The sequence below is a fragment of the Chlorocebus sabaeus genome, chromosome 10, assembly GCF_047675955.1.
Source record: "Chlorocebus sabaeus isolate Y175 chromosome 10, mChlSab1.0.hap1, whole genome shotgun sequence".
Lineage (NCBI taxonomy): Eukaryota > Metazoa > Chordata > Mammalia > Primates > Cercopithecidae > Chlorocebus > Chlorocebus sabaeus.
This window is the reverse complement of record NC_132913.1, coordinates 51,829,559-51,854,138: the sequence shown is the minus strand read 5'-3', so window position 1 is coordinate 51,854,138 and position 24,580 is coordinate 51,829,559. Positions and strand designations below refer to the sequence as shown.

The window sequence follows — 24,580 nt, the reverse complement described above, 5'->3', positions numbered from 1 at the left end:
TTCTGCTTCAAATATGAATGAGCATTAGCATTTGCAGAAGTTTTCTCGTTTCAAAGATGAATTAGCGCTGGCATCTTAGCAGGAATTGCATGAGTATTAAAAACACTGAAACTTCAGAGAACACAGCTTTGATGAAATCATCGGAAACTTTAGTGTGGGATTTGTGATTTGAATGTCTCTTTATTATTCATATTGGATTTAGGTCTTAAAATAACATGTCCGTGTGTGTGTGTCTGTATGTGATAGCTTAGGATATTTTCTAACTTAGTTGTTAATGTTTGCCTTCTTTTTTAATGAAATTGGAGCAGTTTCTTTTGCCCTTTTTTCCTGCCACATAATAGAGCAAACTGAAAGGGCTTGAATTTCTCTCTTTGTCAAATGGAACCCCCACTTGAGTTGGAGTCCTTCTTTCTGCCTCGTAGGAAGAAAGGAGGCCCAAAGAAAGAGTACTCTTCATGGCTCTTGGCCTGAGACAAGGAGAGCAGAAAAGGTAAATAATAGAGTAGGAGGATAAAGGTGAATGGAGGGGCTTTAAGGAGGTGTCCTGAGTCTCTTCTTGCTTGCAGGCTTTTTTTTCTCTTGGTTGGAAGCCTAGATGCGGCATGCTGCTGCAGTGTCACTGCCCCAGGCTATCTAGTGTGACAGTGCTAACTTCCCTTCTGTGCCAAGTGTAGGGCATTTCCAGTAGTGAGACCACACTGGGCCTCTTTAGCCTGTTGCTGGATGGAAAATTAACGCATCATTAAACCCCATCAGGCCGGACACGGTGGCTCACACCTGTAATCCCAGCACTTTGGGAGGCCTAGGCGGGTGGATGACGAGGTCAGGAGATCGGGACCATCCTGGCTGACATGGTGAAACCCTGTCTCTACTAAAAATACAAAAAATTAGCCGGGCATGGTGGCGGGTGCCTGTAGTCCCAGCTACTTGGGAGGCTGAGGCAGGAGAATGGCGTGAACCTGGAAGGTGGCGGAGCTTGTAGTGAGCAGAGATCGCGCCACTGCACTCCAGCCTGGGTGACAGAGCGAGACTCCGTCTGAGAAAAAAACAAAACACAAAACAAAACAAAACAAAAAAACCCAAAAAACCTCTTCTATGCATTTTGAATTCATATGCAGGACTCCTGAAAGCTCTCTGTGGATCCCCAGGAACACAGATTCTCTAATTCTGAATCTCTTTATCCAGGCATGACCCTAAAATTTACTGCAGAAAAGTAATATCATGCAAATCTATAGCAGGACTGAGTTTTTACAGAGGTGGCGTGGAGATGATCCATCTTGTGACCTTAATGATAAGAGCCGTACCTCAAAGATTGTGAAAGGACAGAAAGAGCCTTGATCAGGAGTGACTTGATGGAACTGCCTCACCAAACCCTGAGCTGCCTGCCCTGGTTTTGAATGTGAGAAGGAGATCAACCTCAATTTGGCTAGCCCATTGTAGGTAGAAGTGACTTTCTGTTATTGTAGCTGAATCCTTTCCTAAGTGATTAAGTCACCATGTGGTTATTTATCCTGATTCTCTTACCACTTTGTAATCATATTCTTGTAAAATGGTCATTTTTCTTATTAAATAACATTTAATTTTTAAGAATTATTTCTACATTGCCAACTTTTTAAAAAGCTACCCATCACTTGTGTATCTTTAAAAGTATTTCCTATTGTGGTGGCCCCTGGCTAGTTTGCACTGATGGAAACCGGTGTCCCACAGTACCAGGTGAAGGCACCCCATCCTCAGGCCGCCGGGCACCCATACTTCCTCCCTGTCCTCATAACTTAAGCCCTTCTGATCTCCATTTAGTGTGGTCTGGTTACTGTTTCCTGAGCATTTTTTCTCCTTTCTTCCTCAGTGTGTTTGCTCATGTTTGTCCCACACAGGTGTTTTCTTACCTTCTTTCCTTATTCTTTCAGAATCCCAGACATAACGTGGCTCTCAGCAGTCACCTAAGTCACCTTTGTTCAGTCCGTAAGTTTCATGAAAATTTGCCTAAATTTTCTCTTTGGTTCACGTGTGTCTTTTCTCCCATAGAGGTTTTCAAACTCCGTGAGGTTTCAACACTACCGTTTTGGAATTCACTAATATTGTCTCATGCAGGGCTGTGCATGATGTTTTCATTCATTACTGAAGGAATTGTTTTGATCGTCGCTGTGTGCCCCACATTGTGCTCACTGCTGGGGATATAAAGAGGAGAAAACAGTGGTCCCTGATGTCATACATCATTCTCATGGTGAAGGGCAATGCGTAGTAATTATAGTTGCACACATGCATGCATACAAAAAGGGCCTGGACCTAAGCTGGAGGTCTTTGGAAGCTTCCTCCCAGAAATAATGGTTTATCCTAAGATATGAGGGAGCAGAAAAAGTAGAGGGTAAGGAAACCATGTTCTAAGCACAAGCAGTAGCATGTGCAGGGGCCTGTGTTGAGAAGGAGCACGACTTTTTCAAGAAGCAGAAAAAAATGTAGGATTGGAGTCAGAGGACAGGATTGTAGGGAATAAAGTTGAAAGGGGGTACAAGGATGTGGAATAAACCTGTTTGTGTCAATCAATTCTTGTAATTCTAATATTAGTGACAGTATCTGTTTTAAGTAATGTCTTATAACTAGTTTAACACGTACTGTTCATGTTCAAGGAAAATGTGTTTTTGACTATCCCTCACAAGTGGAGAGGATCGGAGGCTTTTCTTGCAACATGATTTCTCAAAACTATATGCTTGTAAATATTTGACAGCTAGCAAAATAATACAGGATAGCAATAAGAAAGCAATAAATATTCTTGAGCTGTTAGGGTCTTTAGGAGCAGTCTTTGTTTTTAAAATGCAAAATTTTAAAAACACAATTAAAGATTTGGAATAAGTAATAATGACTACATTGCTTCCCATTCTTTTCATTTCAAGGGAACTACTGAGTTGCTTAATTCAAGATATCTAAAAATGTCTCCTGTTATCTTAGGACACTGTGTTTCTTATTTAGAAGAATGTAAAAATTCAGGGCTACTCTGACCCTGATATAAAAATATTTTGCATGACTCAAGTACATTGCTTATCTATTAAAAATAATAAAGAAAAAATATTGAAACATTATAAGTTATTTTATAATTTTACTGTGGTTAGATGATAAACTTTCAAAGAGCTGTAGAAATAAGCTTAGCTTTAGGACATAGTTCAGAGCAGATTCCTGTGAGCCTTGTTTCTTAGTTTTATTTTGTATTAACTATATGTTAACTATACATATATAATTAATAGATATAATACATAAATTAATGAATTTATATTTCTGTTTAAAAAATACATATGTCTCATCATGCTAAGGCCATATTTAAATGTGATATTTAAAATTTAAAATTTAAAATAAATATCATGTTTAAATTATTTTAAATCGATGGCTAATTAATTAATAGTAATTTAGTTGGGTTTAACTATTGAATTTGAATTTTCCTAAAATAGAAACTTTGACACAGAAGATAACCATAGATAACTATGCCCAAATATCTTTTTCTTTCATTTTGCTCTTTCAGTTTTTTCTTTCTCTTGCTTCATTGTATGGATTCTTACTCATGGTTTTATACTTAATCCATGCTCATTATTTTACCTGCCGAATGATGATTCCCCTTCTCTCTTTCTTTGAAGAAACAAAGGATAAGCGAGGCAAACCTATGGCATAATTAATGACTTCCCAGTCATGACAGATCCAAAGCCCTCTTTTGTTCTATGACATTCTCAAATGACCAGTTGACAATGCCAAGTTCATTTCAAATATTCTAGAATGAATTCACATTGAAAAGGATCTGGCTATCCCATGCTATCCCATTCCTTGAAGTCAGCAAGGAGGAGGAGAAAGGCTGACTGCTTAGCCTTTGCTCACTTTTTTCCTTAGTTAGAGCTTTCCAAATATGTTCTTAGAATTTCAGGTGATGCAGAGAAATACTAAGTATGCTTTGGGGGCAAGGTAATACATACTGACTTGACTTTGTTTTGTTTATTTATTTATTTTTAGTTTCATTTTAAATATTTTGTCTCTTTTAGTCTAGAGGCTTTAAAGGCCTCAAACTTCTTTTTCTGAAAAGTTACCATTTCTTCTTGTACTTTAACATTGTTGTGTCTAGTATTCTAAAAATGGGTTGTGTTAGTTCATTTAATCTCTTTCTTCCACTTACTTTTTATGAGGAGCAGTCTAGGGGAGGAGTTGATGTGTAAAGTGTACAAACATGCCTTGATAGAATGTCAGCCAAAACAGAGATTTGCTTCACGCACATTCCAGCATGTCTTTGCAAGGGCTGTAGTGACTACATATTAAATTTGCATTGCTAGGTGCCATGTGCTCCTAGGGCAGTTTTTGAAGCTGTAAACTACTCCAAAGGCCAAGGTTGTTGTGATTGTCAGGATTAGAGTGGCACAGAAGGGCTTTCCAACACAGGCAGTGTGTACACTCTTGACCTTCCTTGGACGCTCTATCTGTTTATGCTGGTGGGTTGTTGTAGATAAACCTTATCAGTACCATGTTTCTCTTGCTAGTCAACTTTCAATCCTTGGATGGAACAAAATTTCTTCTTATTCTTCTTTAGGGTCCAGGAAGAATTTTTTCCTATTGGTATCCAATTTCAAATGATCTTATAGATAAATTGATATAAATAATATACTGCTCACTCTAAAGCAAGCTGGGAATTTGGGCCACTGCACTGGAAATGTATAATAGCCCTTTATTAAAGAAATGTATAATATCCCTTTATTAAATAGCATGATTATATAATGTTTAATTTTTTTTTACCTTTGAGTATGTATAAGAAATAGAATACTAATATTTTGCTTCAGTGGTTCTTAAGAACAGCTCTGCTATTTGTTTTTTACATGATCACAAAAGTATTTAACTTTAACTTAGTTTTAACTCATGTAGTCATGCAGTTTTTGTGATGAGTTGAATTCTTCTTAAATAGGAAAGTTTAGTGTAGTAATTCTTTGGGCAAGAGGCATGTTCAACTCTACTAGAGAGTTAAGTCTTCACTTGTCTTTTCCTTTTTCATACATACACACACACACACACACACACACACACATATATTCTTTATTGAGTCAGAGTATCGCTCTTATTGCCCAGGCTGGAGTGCAGTGGCGCGATCTTGGCTCACCACAACCTCCACCTCCTGGCTTCAAGCGATTCTCCTGCCTCAGCCTCCTGAGTAGCTGGGATTACAGGGATGTGCCACCACTCCCGGCTAATTTTGTATTTTTAGTAGAAATGAGGTTTCTCCATGTTGGTCAGGCTGGTCTCAAACTCCTGACCTCAGGTGATCCTCCCACCTTGGCCTCCCAAAGTGCTGGGATTACAGGTGTGAGCCACCACACCTGACCCTTTCATTTATTTTAAGGAGGAACAAATAGAAATATAATGAGACTTTTTAACAAAGGCATCCCATTCACAGTTTAAGGAATTTTCATAAATACAGAATATATCTAAGAGATGACAGAGATTTACTGCTGTGGAATATCAACCTAAATATAATTTCATTATTCATAGATGAATGTGTATTTTGGATAAGTTTGAGCATTAAATAGGATTTTTAAAAAATAAGGGCTTGAAATGGATTTCAAACAAAAATATTAAGTTTTTCTCTCAGCAGGTTTTATTCATTCTAACAATGAAATATATGCAGTTATTCCAGAAACTCAAGTTGGCCTAAGCCCCTCTAAGTTTGTGCATCTCAGTTCTTGTCAACTTATGTCTAAATTTGCAGTGACATAATCTGAAGAAAATAGTGGCATATCCTGATTATTTAGTCACCTTTCTTATTTTATCCAAATTTACCTCTTGCTCTTTTCTAGCCCTTTTCTAAAAAAATTGGTTTAGCCTTCAGAAGATCTCTAGTTTTTCATTTTCTTAGCTTCTCTGAAATAAGAGATAGAACATGCAAAATAAGAGGCGTACTTCTGTTGCCCCAGGTCAGGAGAGTTTACTGTAGGAAAACATGTGGGGGTAGTCAGGAGGTGCAGAGAACGTTCTCAGCAACCCCTAGATCATTCTTCAGTCCCCTCATTTCCTGGCATGGAATGTGCAGCAGGGAACAGAAACAGACGACAGAGAAAGCAAGAGGGAGGGGAGGGAGGTGTAGGATGCTTTTTAACAAACAGATCTCTTGGGAACTAAGAGTGAGAACTCACTCAATCCCATGAGGATGGCACCAGGACATTGTGAGGAATCTGCCCCCATGACCCAAACACCTCCTGCTAAGCTCCACCTCCAACACTGGGGATTACATTTCAACATGAGATCTGGAGAAGACAAATATCCAAACTAGATCACTCTCCTAGCAAAAACTCTTTTAAGAAAAGTCTCTCTTTATTCATAATTTATCATTGTATTACATGGTGATACATGACTCTGTCACCCAGGCTGGAGTGCAGTGGCACAATCCTGGCTCACTGCAACCTCCACCTCCCAGGTTCAAGTGGTTCTTGTGCCTCAGCCTCCCAAGTAGCTGGAATTACAAGCATGGGCCACCATGCCCAGCTAATTTTTTATATTTTTAGTGGAGATGGGATTTTGCCATGTTGGCCAGGCTGGTCTTGAACTCCTGACCTCATGTGATCTGCCTGCCTAAACCTCCCAAAGTGTTGAGATTATAGACGTGAGCCACTGTGCCCCGTTATAATATTGATAAGAGATACATAGCTTTTTCAGAGACCAAAGTGGTAGGTAAGTAATATAAATAGTTATTGAATGACCTTTAGTTTAGACAATGAAGATAATGGAAGTTGTTGGACAAAGTAGCTTTGACACATAAACAAGTCTTGGATAGGTAACATTCATTCAATGTATAAGACAATTAAATGTAGAAGACACTGTATAAGGAATTATAACTGACTAATGTTTACTGATTTACTAGAATGATGTTTTAATAAAATATTTTAATAAAAAGTCTACCTATGGATTGGGAAAAAGTATTTGCAAACCATATGTAATTATAAGGGTTAATATCCAAAATTTATGAATAACTTATACAACTCAATATCAGAAAAACAAATAACCCAATTAAAAATTAGCAAAGGACTGAGTGCGGTGGCTCCTACCTGTAACCCCAGCACTTTGGGAGGCTAAGGCAGGCAGATCACCTGAGGTCAAGTGTTCGAGACCAGCCTGACCAACATGGTGAAAGCCCGTTTCTACTAAAAAAAAAAAAAATACAAAATTAGCCGAGCGTGGTGGCGCATGCGTGTAATCCCAGCTACTCAGGAGGCTGAAAGAGTAGAATCATTTGAATCTGGGAGGCAGAGGCTGCAGTGAGCCAAAATTGCACCATTGAGCTCCAGCCTGGGCAACATGAGTGAAAGAATTAAACTCCTTCTAAAAAAATTTAAAAAGTAAAGCAGCAAAGGGCCTGAATAGACATTTTTCCAAAGAAGACATAAAAATGGCTAACAGGTATATGAAAAGGTGGTCAACATCACCAATCATCAGGTAAATGCAAATCAAACCATTATGAGATATCACTTCATACCCATTAGGATGGCTGTTATCAGAAAGACAAGAGGTAACAAGTATTAGTGAAAGTGTAGAAAAAAGAGAACGCTAGTACACTGTTGGTGAGAATGTGTATTGGTACAGTCATTCTGAAAAACAGTATGGATATTTGTAAAGAAATTAAAAATAGAACTGCCATATATGACACAGCAGTCCCTCTCGGCTATACAGCCAAAGGACTTTAAGTCAGCATGTCACAGAGATGCCTGCACTCCCATGTTCATTGCAGCATTATTCACAATAGCTAAGATATGGAAACAACTTAAGTACCATGTCCCATTGATGGGTGTATGTTTGAGCTTATGTACATAATTTATTGTATATTTGCATTACACACACATACACATGCAGATACACACAAGGGAATACTATTCAGCCTTAAAAAATAATATGCTGCCATTTGCTACAACATGGATGAACCCGGAGGACATTATGCTTAGTGAAATAAGTCCTTTTTTCTTTTCTAACAGAAAGAAAAATATTGCATGATCTCAGATGTGTAGTCTAAAAATAAATCAAATATGCAGAGAGAGAGAACAAAACAGTGGTTACCAAGGGCAGTGGTGGGGTGGAGGGAAATGAGGAGATGTAGATCAAGGATACAAAGTAGCAGATGTGTGGGATGAACACATCTAGAGCTCTAATGTACAGCATGAGAACTATAATTCATAATAATGTATTGACTTTGGAATTTTGAGAAATGAGTAGATTTTAGCTGCTCTTGCCACACTTGCAAGAAAATGGGTAACTATGTGAGGTGATAGACATGTTAATTTGTTTTACTATGTAACCAGTTTGCTATTTATTTTTATATATATATCTCATAACATCATGTTGTATACTTTAAATATACACAATACAAATTTTTAAAAACACAAACAGGAATATTTAAGCTCTTTTTCTTGTTTCTACCTACACAGGTGATTAAAGTATACAGTGAAGATGAAACCAGCAGGGCTTTAGATGTACCCAGTGACATAACGGCTCGAGATGTTTGTCAGCTGTTGATCCTGAAGAATCATTACATTGATGACCACAGCTGGACCCTTTTTGAGCACCTGCCTCACATAGGTGTAGGTAAGGATACAGAGTTACTGTCTCACATCATTGCTTTTCTATTTCTCGTTCAGCTCCCTCTTGAACACCAATAATTCTTAGATTTGGTCTTTTGAGGTAATTTTCTATATCTTATAGGTGATCTCAGTTCCTTTTCATTCTTTTTTCTTTTTTTCCTTCTGATCATGTATTTTCAGATAGCCAACTCATTGATGTTTTCCTCTGCTTGATCCATTCTGCTACTGAGAGCCTCGAATGGATTTTTCAGATCAGAGAATATATTTCTCAGGTTCATAATTTGTTGTAATTTCAAAAAAATCAATCTCATTGTTAAATTTATCTTATAAATATCTGAATTGATTTTATCAATTTTATCCTGGCAATCACTGAATTTCCTTAAAGTTGCTATTTTAAATTCTTGATCAGAGCTCACATATTGCTATCTTGCTAGGATCATTTACTGGTTCCTTGTGTCTGTTTGGAGAGATCGTGGTTCCCTGTTTGCTGCTGTTTTTGTGGATGCATGTCTATATCTTTGCACTGAAGGATTAGTTATTTATTCAAGCCTTCTTTGCCTGGCTTCTTTTGTTTTTTTCATTGGATATATTCCTTAGAGGTTTTTACCGATAGGTCATTGCCTTCTTTTTGGCTCTTGATGGCCCCTTAAGCCTGGGTTTGCCTTGGCTCTAGTAAAGGTCAGAGCACCGCACTTTCCAAATGGGAGAGGTTCCCAAAGGGGATATCCCAACACTGTGGGACAGCTGGCTAGGGGCCCATGGCCAGGGGACCTGTGGGATGAACTTCCTGCCATGTGGTGCTGCTAAACAGCCACTCTGATTTGGTGTCTCCTTTGGCTGGGTTGCAGAGCAGAGTTTCTGGGGCTGGGAATGGTCATCTTGCCTCCTTTTTTTGTCTCTGCCTGTCCTCAGGGATATTTCTCCCATCAGGCAATCACAATGCTTCCTATGATTAAGACAGAGACAGATCTGCTGCCAGGGAACCCAAGATAGTGGGGTAGGAGGTTGTCCACCTAAATCTCACTTTTTCTGGTGTAAACACAGTGAGTTGGGGGAAAGTTTTTCACAAGTTTGTGGGAGGGGCATCGTGGTGGATGCTGAAGTTTGATTCTCTTACCGTCTGGAGTTTTTCTTCACTTTTCTGTTGCCCATGGAACTGTCTCATCTTCATATTTGAGTTCTGGGATACTTCTGGGGAAAATCTCAATGCTGTTTATTTGGTTTTGGTTTTCTGTTGGGGAGAATGAAGCCAGTGACTTCTTTGCCATTATTTTTCAGAAAGTCCTGCTTTTCTGTTTATTTTAGTATAGATCCTATGGTGAAGATTTTCTTCAGAGGTACAACAATAGAAAACAATTATGAATAGTAATTTCTTTATTCTTTTTATTTTTTGTTGTTTGTAGTCACAAGAGAAAGAAAGTAGCACAAAGTGGAAACAAGGATAGAAATTTTTATAATTTACACACCCCTCTACATTTAAAGAATGATCTATGGGAATTTCAGAGCTAAAACAGATCCAATTGATGGAAGAATACATTTCATAATAATTTTTATTAGCACAATGCAAAGTGTTTGAGATGTTAAAAAAAAAAATAATAAGCTGTCATTTGGACCATGATTTGAGTCAATTGTAGCACAGACAGGTACAAGTATCCATAGCAGTTGTTCTCTTTATGGGAGTGTAGACCCTAAACTTTTCTTGAAGAAATAAGTAAGTCCTTCACATTTTAAAGACATAAACCCAAGGAGTAGACTTTTAAAAATGTTTTATTTGGAAATGCATCTCTATTATGAAGTGTGAAGGGTTTAAAAAAATTCTTTTAATATTGTAAAGAATTTGTTCTACTAGAGTAAGACAGGATTTGGCAACAGTTTTATCCCCTGATTTTTTATTTTTATAGATTTGTTTTCAAAACATGTTTACATATAAGTAGATGAGTACTACTTACATATAAGTAGATGCCATTTGATTCTCTGAACTCTTTATTAAATAGTTTCCTGTGGTTGCTGTTCCAAATTACCACAAACTCAGCTTAAAGCAACAGAAATTTATTCTCACAGTTTTGGAGGCCAGAAGACTGAAATCCATATCACTGGTTTGAAATCAAGGTGTTGTCAGGGATGTGTGTCCCCTGGAAGCCCTAATTTCTTACCTCTTCCAGCCCTGGTGGCTGCCAGCATTTGTTTGCTTGTGGCTGCATCACCTAATCTCTGCCACTGTGGTCACATTGCTTTCTGCTCTTCTGTCTGTGTCAAGTCTCTCTCTTTCTTATAAAGGCAGTAACATTTCGGGCCCACCCAGATAATTCAGGATGATCTCCATTTCAAGATCCTTAATTTAATACTGTCTGCAAAATTTTTTTTTTCCATGTGACATTCACAGGTTCTAGGAATTAAGATGTGGTTTTCTTTTGGGGGCTATAGTTCAGCCTGCCACAAACTTCGTTGCATTATGTGTTTAACAACTTTTAGTAAGAAATCATCAAAATCATTTTAAATAATTTATCAGTGACTGCTCCATTAATTGCTTCAATTTGTTCAGACTTGTGAAAGAATTTTGTACGTAGTCATTGGAGTCATTTACTTTCTAGCATAGCTGCCAATATATAGTCATCCCCTTGTTTGATGCATTCGAGTTTATGCCTCAGAGCAATGTGCCAATGTAAGGTTCTGTTCAAATGAACAGCCTTTCTCTTATGAAATGGAATTAAAAATGATTTTGGCAGGAAAGTTGTGTTCTTAGAAGGATTCATTTTTTAAAGATTTGGGAAGTGGTTTTTCTGAACACTATCTACATTCCCTGAACCACTTAGAAAATGTTTGTACTTCTGATTTGACAACGGGCATCCTGGGACATGCCAGAACCTCATGAAGGGGACAGAGTGAGGCCTGTGGAGAGGAAGCTAGAATTGTTCCGCAGTCTCTTCAGTTGATAGCTGATGAGCTACAATAGTGCAACTGATTTTGACAGCTCAGCCTAGATAGTTATCAACCTGCCAAGGACGCTTGCTTCTAAAGGTATGTCATACTGGCCAATACGACTTGTTGCCTCATCTTCTAGGACAGAAAAGGCTCACCATATATTTTCTTCATGGACGTTTGTGACTAGTTTAACTTCTATTCATGATAATTAATCTCCTAGAAGTATGGGATTAATTCTCAATAGATATCTGCCCTATTCCAAGCTATTTCATTTAGCTCCTAATTAGCATTATATATTATTACAGTATTTTATATTCTTAAGTTTTTCTTTCGGGGGGACTTAAAATTTTTTTTGTTATAGTTATTACCATTTATCTCTAACAAATAGCTTTGGAGTTCAGTAATAAAAATCTGCTCTGTAAATCAAGAAGTGTTTTTCACTGAAAACACTGTAAATTATTTATATTAAGGAATAAAATGTACAGGTCTTTTAATGCAAAAGCTTAAAATGGAACATTGGAAATTAATTTGATCCACATATTAAATTTAAACTTTTAGGCATCAAGTAGTAATAGAAGTTTATTTCTTTATTACTGTATTTTCTGGAAACTGCTGAAATAAAATCAAAGATAATGAGCATATTCTCATGACTTCATCAACCATGCATTAGACCAAAGCTCATGAGAAAGAATTTTATTTCCAGAGCCTTCTTGTGTTTTTTTTTCCTTTGGTTTTTCACTCATATTATATATTTAAACAGAGCAATTGAAAATATTAATTCTACTCCAATACTAACATGTATTAGATTTAATAGCTTCCAGTTCTTTACCGATGTAACAGGAGAGTAACCACTACTGAGGTAGTGTCATCTTCTTCAGTGCAAAATATAAACAGATTTGTCTTTAAAATGTTTTTTGTTTTAGTTTTGCCTTTTTGCATAGTGTATTATAATCTTGCAATATCTATTCAGTCTAATAGTGGTAGGAAGTAAAATGTTCAATTTAATTTGCATATTTAAATGAATGGAAAGAACTACAGTGGTTTTTTCCTCCTTAAATGTGATATGCAGCTGCAGATGCTCTTTGCAGACAGAATAAACCACTGATGTCTTTACTGCAAGTCTTCTGTGAGTGCTACTGATGTGAAGAACCAAAGGATGAACTATTTTCCAGAACTTTAGTGATCAGCCAGTCGGCTCTGCGTATTGTTTAAGAAACATTCTTACACTCTTTTTGTCCAAAATGATGAATTTTCAATAAAATTCAATTTGGTTTTCTGTTCCTGTGTTAACTTGCTTAGGGTAATGCCCTTATTGAATAGGGAGTCCAGCATCAATGATGGCTATAGGAGTGTGGCTTTATTTCTTTTTATGCAGGACATGACTTCATTCTTTTTTTTAATGGCTTCATAGTATTCCATGATTTATATGTACTCTTTTTTTTTTTTTTTTTTTTTCTGAGACAGAGTCTCGCTCTGTCACCCAGGCTGGAGTACAGTGGTGTGATCTTAGCTCACTGCAACCTCCATCTCCCGGGCTCAAGCTATTCTTGTGCATCAACCTCCAGAGTAGCTGGGATTGCAGGCACATGACACCACACCCAGCATTTTTCTTTTTTTTAGTAGAGATGGGGTTTCACCATGTTAACCACGTTTGTCTTCAACTCCTGAGGTCAGGTGATCCACCCACCTTGACCTCCCAAAGTGCTAGGATTACAAGTGTGAGCCACCATGCCTGGCCTGTATGTACTGCATTTTCTTTATCCAGTCCACTGTTAGTGATTCTGTGTCTTTGCTATTGTGAATAGTGCTGCAATGAACATACGAGTGCAGGTGTCTTTTTATTTATTTTGGATATATGCCCAGTAATGGGATCGCTGGGTTGGATGATAGTTCTTTTTTAAATTTTTGAGAAATCTCCAAACTGCTTTCCACAGTGGCTGAACTAATTTACATTCCACCAGCAGTATATAAGCATTCCCTTTTCTCTGCAGCCTTGCCAGTATCTGCTGTTTTTTAACTTTTTGATAATAACCATTCTGACTGGTGGGAGATAGTATCTCATTGTAGTTTTGATTTGCATTCCTCTGATGATTAGTGATGTGGAGGAATTTTTCACGTTTGTTGGCTACTTGTATGTCTTGTTTTAAGAAGTATCTATTCATGTCCTTCACCACTTTATAATGGGGTTGTTTTTTGTTTGTTGAATTGTGTAAGTTCCTTATAGATTCTAGACATTAGACCTTTGTCAGATGCATAGTTTGCAAATATTTTCTCCCATTCTGTAGGTTGTCTGTTTAATCTGTTGATAGTTTCCTTTACTGTGCGGAAGCTCTTTAGTTTAATTAGGTTCCACTTGTCTATTTTTGTTTTTGTTGCAATTGCTTTCGAGGACATAGTCATAAATTCTTCCTCAAGGCTGATGTCCGGAATGGTGCTTCCTAGGTTTTCTTCCAGGATTCTTATAGGTTGAGGTTTTTAATCTTTTAAATCTTTAATTCATCTTGAGTTAATTTTTGTATGTGGTGCAAGGTAGGGGTCCACTTTCCTTCTTCTGTATGTGGCTAGCTAGTTTTCCCAACACCATTTATTAAATAGGGAGTCCCCTCCTTGTTGCTTATTTTTGTCAACTTTGTCAAAGATCAGATGGCTGTAGGAGTATGGCTTTATTTCTGGGTTCTCTGTTCTGTTGCGTTGGTCAATATGTCTGTTTTTATACGGTATCATGCTGTTTTGATTACTGTAGAATTATAATACAGTTTGAAGTGGGGTAATGTGACCCTTCCAGCTTTGTTCCTTTGCTCAGGATTACTTTGGCTACTTGGTCTCTTTTTGGGTTCCGTATTAAGTGGGAGCTAAACATGATACTCATGGACATAGAGGTGGCAACAATAGACAGTGGGGTCTAATAGAGGAGGAAGAGGTGGGAGGAAGGGTTGAAAAACTAACAGTCAAGTACTGTGCTCACTTTCTGGATGACAGGTTCGATTGTATCCAAACCTCAGCATCACACAGTATACCCATGTTAAAAACCTGCATATGTATATATGTATTTCTTGAATTTAAATAAAAGTTGAAATTTTAAAAAATAAATAAATAGAATTGTAAAGAGAAGGGCATAGTATCTATTTATTTACATTTAAATTCATTATTATTATTTTTTTTTTAGAGACAGGATCTCACTGTTTTGCCTGAGGTGGAGTGCACTGGTGGAGTCATGGCTCACTGCAGCCTCAGATTCCTGGACTCAAATAATCCTCCAGCCTCAGCCTCTATTATTATTATTATTATTATTATTATTATTATTATTATTATTTTGAGATGGAGTTTCACTCTTGACACCCAGGCTGGAGTGCAATGGCGCAATCTTGGTTCACTGTACCCTTTGCCTCCCAAGTTCAAGTGATTCTCCTGCCTCAGCCTCCCAAGGAGCTGGGATTACAGGCACCCACCACCATGCCCAGCTAATTTTTATATTTTTTAAACAAGAGTCAGGGTTTCACCATGTTAGCCAGGCTGGTTGCGAACTCCTGACCTAAGGTGAACCACCCCGCCTCGGTCTCCCAAAGTACTGGGATTAGAGGCGTGAGCCACTACACCCGGCCTATTATTTAAAAAAATATTTTAAATACAAAAATAACCTAGCTCATTGTAAATAACTGAAAAAAAGATATCATGAAGTAAACAAAATTATTCATAATTTCAACACTGAGCTAACTAATGTTAACATTTTTTAAAGCTCTTTAATCAGTTTCTCTACTTTAACATAGTTGCTATATGTATTAACTCTTATAGACTACCTTCTTTTTTTTCTTTTGTGCACTTAAAATATATCTTGAGTATTTGTAGTTTTTTACTTGTCATTTTACAGATTCCACAAAAATCAGTAATTCGTCTTGCCTTCTCTGGCTATGTTCCCCAAATAATTTAGCAAATATTTATTGACAATTTTGTACCAAGCCTATATTTTGTTGTAGATTCTGGGGATGCAATATGAGCAAAACAGACAAAAAGTATTGCCCTTGTGAGTTTGCATTTTCATGGGGAGAGAGAGAGGAAACAAGGCCTAATATTTGTTATCCCATAGGAGATGATAAGCTCTGGGGAGGGAGGGCAGGAGGAAAGGGGGAGAGTGAGTGCTAGAGCAGAAGGGAGATGTACCTTATTTTTTATTTATTTATTTTGAGACGGAGTCTCATTCCATTGCCCAGGCTGGAGTGCAGTGGCACAATCTTGGCTCACTGAAACCTCCACCCCCTGGGTTCAAGCGATTCTCCTGCCTCAGCCTCCCAAGTAGCTGAGATTACAGGTGCCCACTACCTCGCCCAGCTAATTTTTGTATTTTTAGTAGAGATGGAGTTTCACCATCTTGGCCAGGCTTGGTCTTGAACTCCTGACCTCATGATCCACCCGCCTCGGCCTCCCAAAGTCATGGGATTACAGATATGAGCCACTGCACCTGGCTGGGAGATGCACTTTAAAGAGGCATCAGGGAAAGCCTCCCTGACTGGGAATGTTTGAGTAGAGAAATGAAGCACACAGCAGGCAGGCTGTGCAACTAAATGGAAGATTATTCTGGACAAAGGGAATAGCAGGTGGAAAGGCCTGGACGTGGCCCTGTGCTTGTGTTCAGGAAGCAGCCTCGGGGCCATTGCACCTGGAGTGGAGTCACTAAAGTGGAAGGTAATGGGAGAGAACTTCATAGAGCTGCCCTAGGACCAGATCGTGTAGGGTCTCATAGGCCAGGAAGTGGGCCTGGCATTTACACTGAGTGAGAAAAAAGCAAGGGGAGGTCTCTGAGTCAGAGAAGAATATGATGTGATTTAGTTTTAAAAGTATACTACTAAGGAGGCCAGAATGCAAGATCTGACCTTTCATTTTGCTTTTCCATCAGACTCCCTGTGGCTCCCTGGAATGATCCCCACCTATCTGTCATTTCTACTAGCTGTACATGCCCCCATTGTATCATCTTCACATGTGGTCTGCGTGTCTATGAGATTTAGTGTTTGTGAGATCCTGAGGCCTCATAGGTAAGGATATTTTGACTTATAGGATAGATGATAGTTGAGGGTTTTCTGTACTTTAGCTCACTTTTAGTGAACAAGATAAGCTTAGGCCAGTTTCAGAGACATTCCGAGTTGTTAATACATATGCTACTATAATTGCTTCTCATCTGTCTAAACCATATCACAAACTACTAAAAGCAGAAGGGGGAATACTTAACATTCAAAATGTGGTATGTTCCTGAACCTGAAGTCTTAATTTCAGAGTTACGCTTTCTGTGGCAAAGGAAACTTTAATCTTATTAATTTTTCTCCTCTTTTTCCCGAGATAGAGTCTCCCTCTGTCACCCAGGCTGGAGTGCAGTGTGTAATCTTGGCTTATTGCCACTTCCGCCTCCCAGCTTCAGGTGTTTCTTGTGCCACAGACTCCTGAGTAGCTGGGATTACAGGCGTGCACCATCATGCCTGGCTAATTTTTGTATTTTTAGTAGAGATGGGGTTTCACTATGTTGGCCAGGTTGGTCTCGAACTCCTGACCTCAAGTGATCCATCTGCCTTGGCCTCCCAAAGTGCTGGGATTACAGGTGTGAGCCACTGCGCCTGGCCATTATTAGTATTTCTAATATAAATGCATATGTGTGATAGCTACTACTAGTGTGCATAGAGTATGTATTTTCATATCTATTTACATACAGGAATACAAAGATCTAGATTCTGTCAGATTCTGTAATCTGCATTTTCCCACTGAAGCAAGTTGGTTTCTTCCCACCACAGTATTTCAAGCAAATGTTCCTGAGATTCTGTGGTCGGTTTGCCTCTGTCTCACTCTACATCTCTCTCAGGAATGCTGTAATTTAAATTGTGAACCACCAAGAAAACTTTCGTATAAATGTTCCTAACCCAGGTAGTAATGAAATTACTGAGATTGAACCGAGCCAACCGAGTTCACTTTATAGGAGAGCCAGATATTTATTTTGGCTAAGCAAGAGAATCATGCTAAAAATTACCTGTTTTTGAATTTGTTCAAAACATGAATTGTATAATAATATTATGTTTGGAACTTTGAATGCAATGTCCATGTTTCATATCCTCCACCTGTAATTATTAATATATGCTGCTGAGAATTTTAATAGGCAGAGTCAATCATTGAAAACAACTAAATATCTTGATTTTGTTATGAATCTCTGAATGTCCTTATTTTGGATCATATTATTATATGGTTCTACTTGTACACACACTTTAATAGACATTGAATTTAAAATATCAGCTTGTCAACAAATATTTCTCTTTTCGTGATATAGTAAACCAGGTTTTGCAACTGGTGTGGTTCGCTTCACAGCCACTGGATGTCACTATAGTTCCCCAGATGGAGTCCTCTCTGCTGTCATAATCAGTGTAAGAGTAGGGTGGGGGAAAAACTTCAGCTTCAAGTCCTCTGAAACTTAATGGGATCCGTGTTTGTCTTGCTCCCATTTTGATTCCTAATTGAAGCCATGGTATGAAACAGTGGCAATTAACACAATACCTCAAGCGCATACCTACAGACTCCTCGGGAAGAGGAATTAATTGTATTTTAGTATCTTTGCTAGGGACAGCTGAGATTTCCATTGTGAATATCATTGTGGAGTGGCTTTAATAAGCAAAATGAATGACTGGAGGCTCTTAATGAAACCAGTTTAATGTGTGCAGCTATGCCCATGTGATCGCCTTAAGACAGAAGCAATGCACAGTGACAGTGAGGGAATGGTTCACAGCCTCCTGCTTGGAAGCTGCTTCTTCACTCTTTTTTCTTTTTAACAAAGGAAGTACAAGTATTTTTCCTGTTCTGGAGCTGATATGTAGTTGGACTTTCTGTGCAGTTTATAACATACCAGCCATCAGAGTTGTGACCACCCTCGTCACAGCAGAAATCATTGTGAAGCCTTTGGGACATGTGGCACTGTGCTTCTTTCCATAAAGAGAATCATGTGCCCTGACCCCCTGGGCTTTGAGGAGACATGGTGTCCTGGTAGCACGCACAGACCGGAAATGGGCAATATTTAACTAGCAAAGATGGGAAGTGCCTATAACTAAATCTGCTTCTGATTCAGCTGATTTTTCCTTCTACATATTCTCAAAGCCTCAGCCACATGAATTTAGGTCCTGGCATCTCTCCCCTCAGTTATTATGTTAGCCTCACAACGGGTTCTCCTGCCTCTGGTAGTGCTAACGTTATCCATCTGAATGCAGACCTGATTCTTTTTGCATTTGGGTCCAAGGTCCTCTGTGGGGCTTGTAGCATCTTGTGACCTGTCTACCCTTCATAGCTGCAGCCTTAATGTCCCACCCTTCCCTCCTTTTAGTTTATATGTTAGAGAACTGCCTGCAGATGCCTGCATACACTACAGTTTCTACTCAGTTTTCTTGTTTATGCTGTTAAGAGTCACAGGAAACCCTTTCCTGCCCATCTTTACTTGGCTAACTGCTGTTCATCTTCCTGGGCTTAGTTATTTTAGTTAAAAATGGAAGGAAAGTAAAATGTCAGCCTTTTCTTAAAAATGCTTATGACAATAAAGATGAAAACTCTCAGCTGTCCAAGCTGACTGATAGGTAACCTAGTGCCACAGTCCTGGGAGAGTGGGGAAAGAAAAGCAGTTGGAGGCATCCCATGCTCAGCCTTGTGAAGTAGAGTCACCCTTTCCATCTGACAGCAGGCCGGGAGACACATCCGCCTCTTACACATGCCTGGCTGCTAGGCGCAAACTGCTGCCGCTGCTCCAGGGCTGTTCCTTGAGATGATCAGGATGCTTGCTGCCACCACCCGTACTCATACATCCCTGGGGAAATTGCAAATCCTGAAAACAACAGAGAGCTGCAGGAGGCACTAAGAGTGTTAGTGATGAATTGTGTCCTGGGAGATGATGTTTCCACAGGACATACTATATAGGTAGGTGTGAGAAACAAGCAGTGTGGACAAGATTTAGATACAAGGTTGTTCAAAGTAGATTGTTTACAATACCAATTAACTAGACGAGTTAAAACCTAACAGTATAAAAGGAGAATACTATAAATGACAGTACATCCAAGGATGTAATGTTATGCAGCTTTTGATCATGCTTTTATTCTTCCTTTGAAGACTGATGTGGGTAAATGTAACATTGTGGTGATGATTGAATAAAATCAGTGTATAAATATATGTTTTCTAATATTATAAAAAGCATATACACATACACTCATATAGAGCAAGAGAAAAAGACAAGAAGGGAATATATTGAAAGGTTAGGTGCTTATTCCTGATTGACAGGTTCAAAGATGTATTGTGATTGTAAGTTATCTGTATTTGCAAAATTTTCTTTAATGGAATGTATTATTTTAATACTCAGAAAAAAAGAAATAAACACAATTTTTAAAACTTTGAAAGAGATTTTTAAAGCCTTAGCTCAGACATCTTTCTGAAGCCCCAAGTTGGACAAAATATACATCTTCTTTGTTGCTGTAACATTTTCTACAACTATTTTAATGGTGATCCTATTATTAAAATTAGACAGTAATTCCATGGAGCCGGGACTCTCTGTACATATGCATCTTTGTAACCCAGGATCTGAGACAAATAAACATGGTTTGAACTAAGTCATACTAAACTGTAAGGCATTTATATCAAAAAATTAAAAGGATGGATTACAAAGTACATAGAAGGAATAGGCTTGGAAAAGAAGCCAAAGAAATCACATGCCGTGCTCAGATAGAATTTACTCTGAGTCCTTAAAGAATGCTGTGAGAACCTTCAGATTAATGGAAACTGTCTGTAAGCTCTTCAGATATTTACCCAGTCAACTCGAGATCATATATATGCAGGCATTTTGTGGAAAAATAAGGCTGTCTCTGAATATAAGTTGCAATGGTTGGGTCTGAGTTAATTGGAGACTATTTCCCCTTGCAGAAGAATGAACTGCAGGGCCTTTATAGCCATCAAGCTGAAGTGTCACAATTTTCCTATTATTGCACTTGGGGAGTTGAATGTGTCTGATGGCAATTTTCTGGGGGATCCTGCTGGTATTAAGTAGTATTCTTAGGTTAAGGAACCTTTTAGAAAGTGAGCTGCGTTTTATTCTTTGCTTCTCCAGTTTTTGTTTTGCTTGGCCAGAGACTGTTCATTTTTATCTGAAAATAAGATTGACAAAATGTATGTAGTTTCTACCCAGCATAGAGAAGTACAAGGACCATTTGTCTCCTGGAGTTTCCTGTAAAAAAGGTATTCAAAAAATTGTTTTCTGAGCGAATTAGAGGTAAAAGCCACTTTTGTTTCTTCTCTTATCAAGTGAGAGAAGAGTAGGGACTCAGGTTTCTATTTGAGCTCCACGCTGTACTTGGCAGTAGATTCAGCAAAGAAATCCAGGCAGAAGGTCACAGGTGAGCACTTTCCATTCTTGGAGGATTGAGGTTTTTAAAAAGACTTTGATGTTAAATCAACAGTTTCAGAAGAAACTTCTTGCTTTCTTCTTCTTTTTTCTTTTCTTTTTCTTTTTTTAAAGAAAGAGTTTCTGAAAATTTGAAAACAGAATTACATGTAGTTATCATTATTTGGTAATATTTATTTTTATTACCATAAGACCTCACTGACCATTGGAAACAAAAAATACAACTTAAGGCAATATGAAATTTTTGTTTCTGTTTTGAAAAAGCTTTTAAAAATGCTTTTGAAGCTTTTCTTTGTTTTTCCTTCTTCGTGATTGCTATGTTGAAGTAATTTAAGAGGGCTTCCCTCCTATTTTTCTACCTACGTGTGAGTGGTAGTTGACAATCGTAATTTACTTTCCAGTCCCCAAAAAATAAGTCAGAAAGTTTTATTTTCAATAGATTTGTATCTGTGATGTTTTAATAACATGTTTTATTATAGTTCTTTGGATGGATTTTATGAAGTTTTAAAAATAAAGTATTTAAAATAATAATTTAGAATTCATGTGATTCCTACCTGTGGTCATTTCTCAAATGGTAACTCAAAAAGTACCTGAGTTCCTTCTGGGTTTTGAACATTGCAGCAAAGAACCCCTAGTTGTAGAATTAATATTGTTCCTTTTGATATTTGAAATATATGATAAATAACTTAGTAGGATTACTTAGTTGGTTAAAATTTGCTTGGTAGGAGAAAGGTCCATAGAAAGTTTAATAAGGCCTTTCGGTTTAGTGTTTTATTTTGTTTGCCCTTTTCTTAGGTCTTGGTAATGACGTTTTTTGGCTAGACCAAGGCAAATGAAAGTTGGTTTTCAGCAACATTTCACCTCCTTTGGCAGCATTTTAATTTTCTTCTCGGAGTAATCCATCTAGTCATCTTGCATCTGCCTGTTGAATTTTCTGTCTACTAGGGCCTGTATTTAGTCAGATATCTGCACTGAAAAAAGAAATGCCAATTTTATGTGAGATGCGGTTAACTGATATTCAATTATGCCTCCCGGGGTTATATGGATTATTGTAACATTAATCCTTTAACATAATGAGATTGGTTGGGGGAAGGTACAATGCATCCAAACTGGGATGGTGATATATACATTTAAAAAGAATATGTAATATAATCTCTAAAAATCAGATTCTATAATAAGAAAATTATGTCTTCATTACCAGGCTAGTATATAAGGTAAAAAAACTATAGCTGCATTCAATCCTCTTGACTTTTATTAGCTTCCTTAATATGTTATCTGAATTTTTGATAGAACAGTACTAGAAATCTTTTTTGAAGGAATGGAATGTATGTCTTTGGCTTTCTCACATACTCTGTTTCTTGATGGCTTTTTAAAAGACGTATTTTCTTAAGATTACCAGATTAGTTTCCTAGTGCTAGTAATTGCATTATGTAAATACTTGGTTTTATAGTTCTGTGACATTTTCTGCAAATCTTTTATCCTTTATTTTATTTTTTCAAGATTGGTATTCTGGTTTTTATTTGCATGTGGTCAGCAAAACCCCTGACTAGACTCCACTTCTCAGTAACCGTACATGTTACACTAGTTCTTTTTTTATATTCAGCTTCCTGAGTAGCTGGGATTACGGGCATGAGCCACTGAACCTGCTTAGTTCTTTAGTTACACGTTTGTCATAGCTGTTCAAATGCAGTTTGATTTTTCAACCTTTTTTGTTTTATTTTCTTTTTTGATGCAGTCCAAATTCAAATGATTTGTACTTTCATGGAAAGTGAAGATTGACATAATTTGAAATCTTGCCCATTGCTGTTTTGTCCCGTACACTTAGAATGTGATTTACTCTCAGTTAATTAGCAAATATTTATTGAATTCCTTTCAAAATAAAAGAATTGGAAGCAACTAAGGTAGAGAATGGCAGAAGCATGAAAGAGCAATTTTAGTTGATATAGACAGAATGTGCAGGATATAAATAGATCCAGCAAAGGTGATAGGGAATGTCCCTTGGGTGAGAACTTCCATGAAGTTGAAGCCATGTGTGCAGGGAAAAGAACATCAACTTGGGCTCAGACATGTGGTTGTCATTCACCCTGGGCACTTGGGATCTATAAATGGGGGCACTTGGGACCTACAAATGGGGGCACTTGGGACCTACACCATCCAGTTACCATCTAGCTCCCTCACAGTCTCCACTCCACCAGTTTCCTTCAATAACTCTTTAACTCTGCCTCCTTTCCCAGAGGGCAGAGGGTGGGTCCATATGCTATTCTGAACCTGTTTCTATCTGTAAAAATGGAACTATAACTTGCTTATTAGATTCTTATATTGATTTCCTAAGGCTTCTGTAACAAATTACAAATTTGGTGGCTTAAAAAATAGAAATGTATTCTTTCATAGTTCTGGAGGGTCACATTCTTTGCAAGAACCTTAGGGAGATTCCATCCCTTGCCCGCTACAGCTTCTCTTGGCTACTAGCTTTCCTTGGCTTGTGATGATTTCACTTCAACCTCTGCTTCCCTGATCACATTGCTTTTCCTCTTCTGTCTGTGCTAAATCTCCTGCCTCTCTCTTACAAGGATATTTGTGATTGGATTTAGGATCCACCTTAATTTAGGTTATTTTCACCATTTCAATATCGTTAATTTAATGACATCTGCAAAGGCTTTACCATATAAGGCAACATTTACAGGTTCTAGAGATTAGGACCTGATATCTTTAGGGCCATTACTTAGCTTACTACAGGTATTATAAGAATTAAATACAATAATGAAACAGCTTTCAGACTCAGACATGCAGAAATGTAACTTCATTACAATATTTTGAATTAGTTTCTAATACTGAGTCACCTGGCTTAAGAACAGACCGTTTATTCTTCTATTATTTGTTTGTTCTCTGGATTGTTCTTAGTCTTCTTGAGGAAAATAATCAATGCAACTTTTATCAATGAGTTCCATACACATTTAAAATGTGTTCAGTTGAAGGTTGAGACCTACCTTCACTCCTCCAGCACTCTGTTGGGACATTTAAATCCCCAGAGGGATATCTGTCTAACTTTTATCCAACTGTTGTCTTCATGTTGTAGCAACTCCTGCTTTTTAAGCTTATTGCATAATCATGATGACCCTTAGGTTCACGGTCTTCCTTTAGTCCTTCCATATTTCTTCTTGGGAACTTGGTACTACAATACTCTTGCCCCGTACTGGGATGCTATGGACTTGACATTATTCTTAGCTATTGTTTCTCTGTCATGCTTGGAGGGCTTTTATTTAAGGCTGGAGTATAGACTTTATAAGTCTATACTCTGATTTGAGCCACATACCACTGTTAAACCTATCTGGAATCTTACAACTCTTAGAGGGTTCTATTCAGGAAGGAGGCAGGATGTGTGAAGGGGTGGCCTGCCCCTCCACACCTGTGGGCATTTCTCGTTAGGTGGAACAAAAGACTTGAGGAAAGAAATGAGACTCAGAGACAAAGTATAGAGAAAGAAAAAGTGGGCCCAGGGGACTGGCACTCAGCATACAGTGGACCCATGCTGGCACTGTCTCTGAGTTCCCTCAGTATTTATTGATCATTATCTTTACCATCTTAGAAAAAGGGAAGTGGCAGGATAATAGGATCATTGTAGAGAGAAGATCAGCAGTAAGACATAGGAATAAAGATCTCTGTGACATGAATAAGTTTA

The 24,580-nt window shown here is 37.9% G+C and overlaps 1 protein-coding gene across 3 annotated transcripts in view; it reads left to right on the top strand.

Moving 5' to 3' along the window:
• GRB14 (growth factor receptor bound protein 14) overlaps positions 1–24,580 on the top strand; it is a 128,949-nt gene that overhangs the window by 63,619 nt on the left and 40,750 nt on the right. For all 3 annotated transcript variants that reach the window (XM_007965179.3, XM_007965181.3, XM_038002005.2), the window contains one exon: positions 8,430–8,586. In XM_007965179.3, coding sequence (XP_007963370.1) covers positions 8,430–8,586 — 157 coding nt within the window. The remainder of the gene's footprint in view (positions 1–8,429; positions 8,587–24,580) is intronic.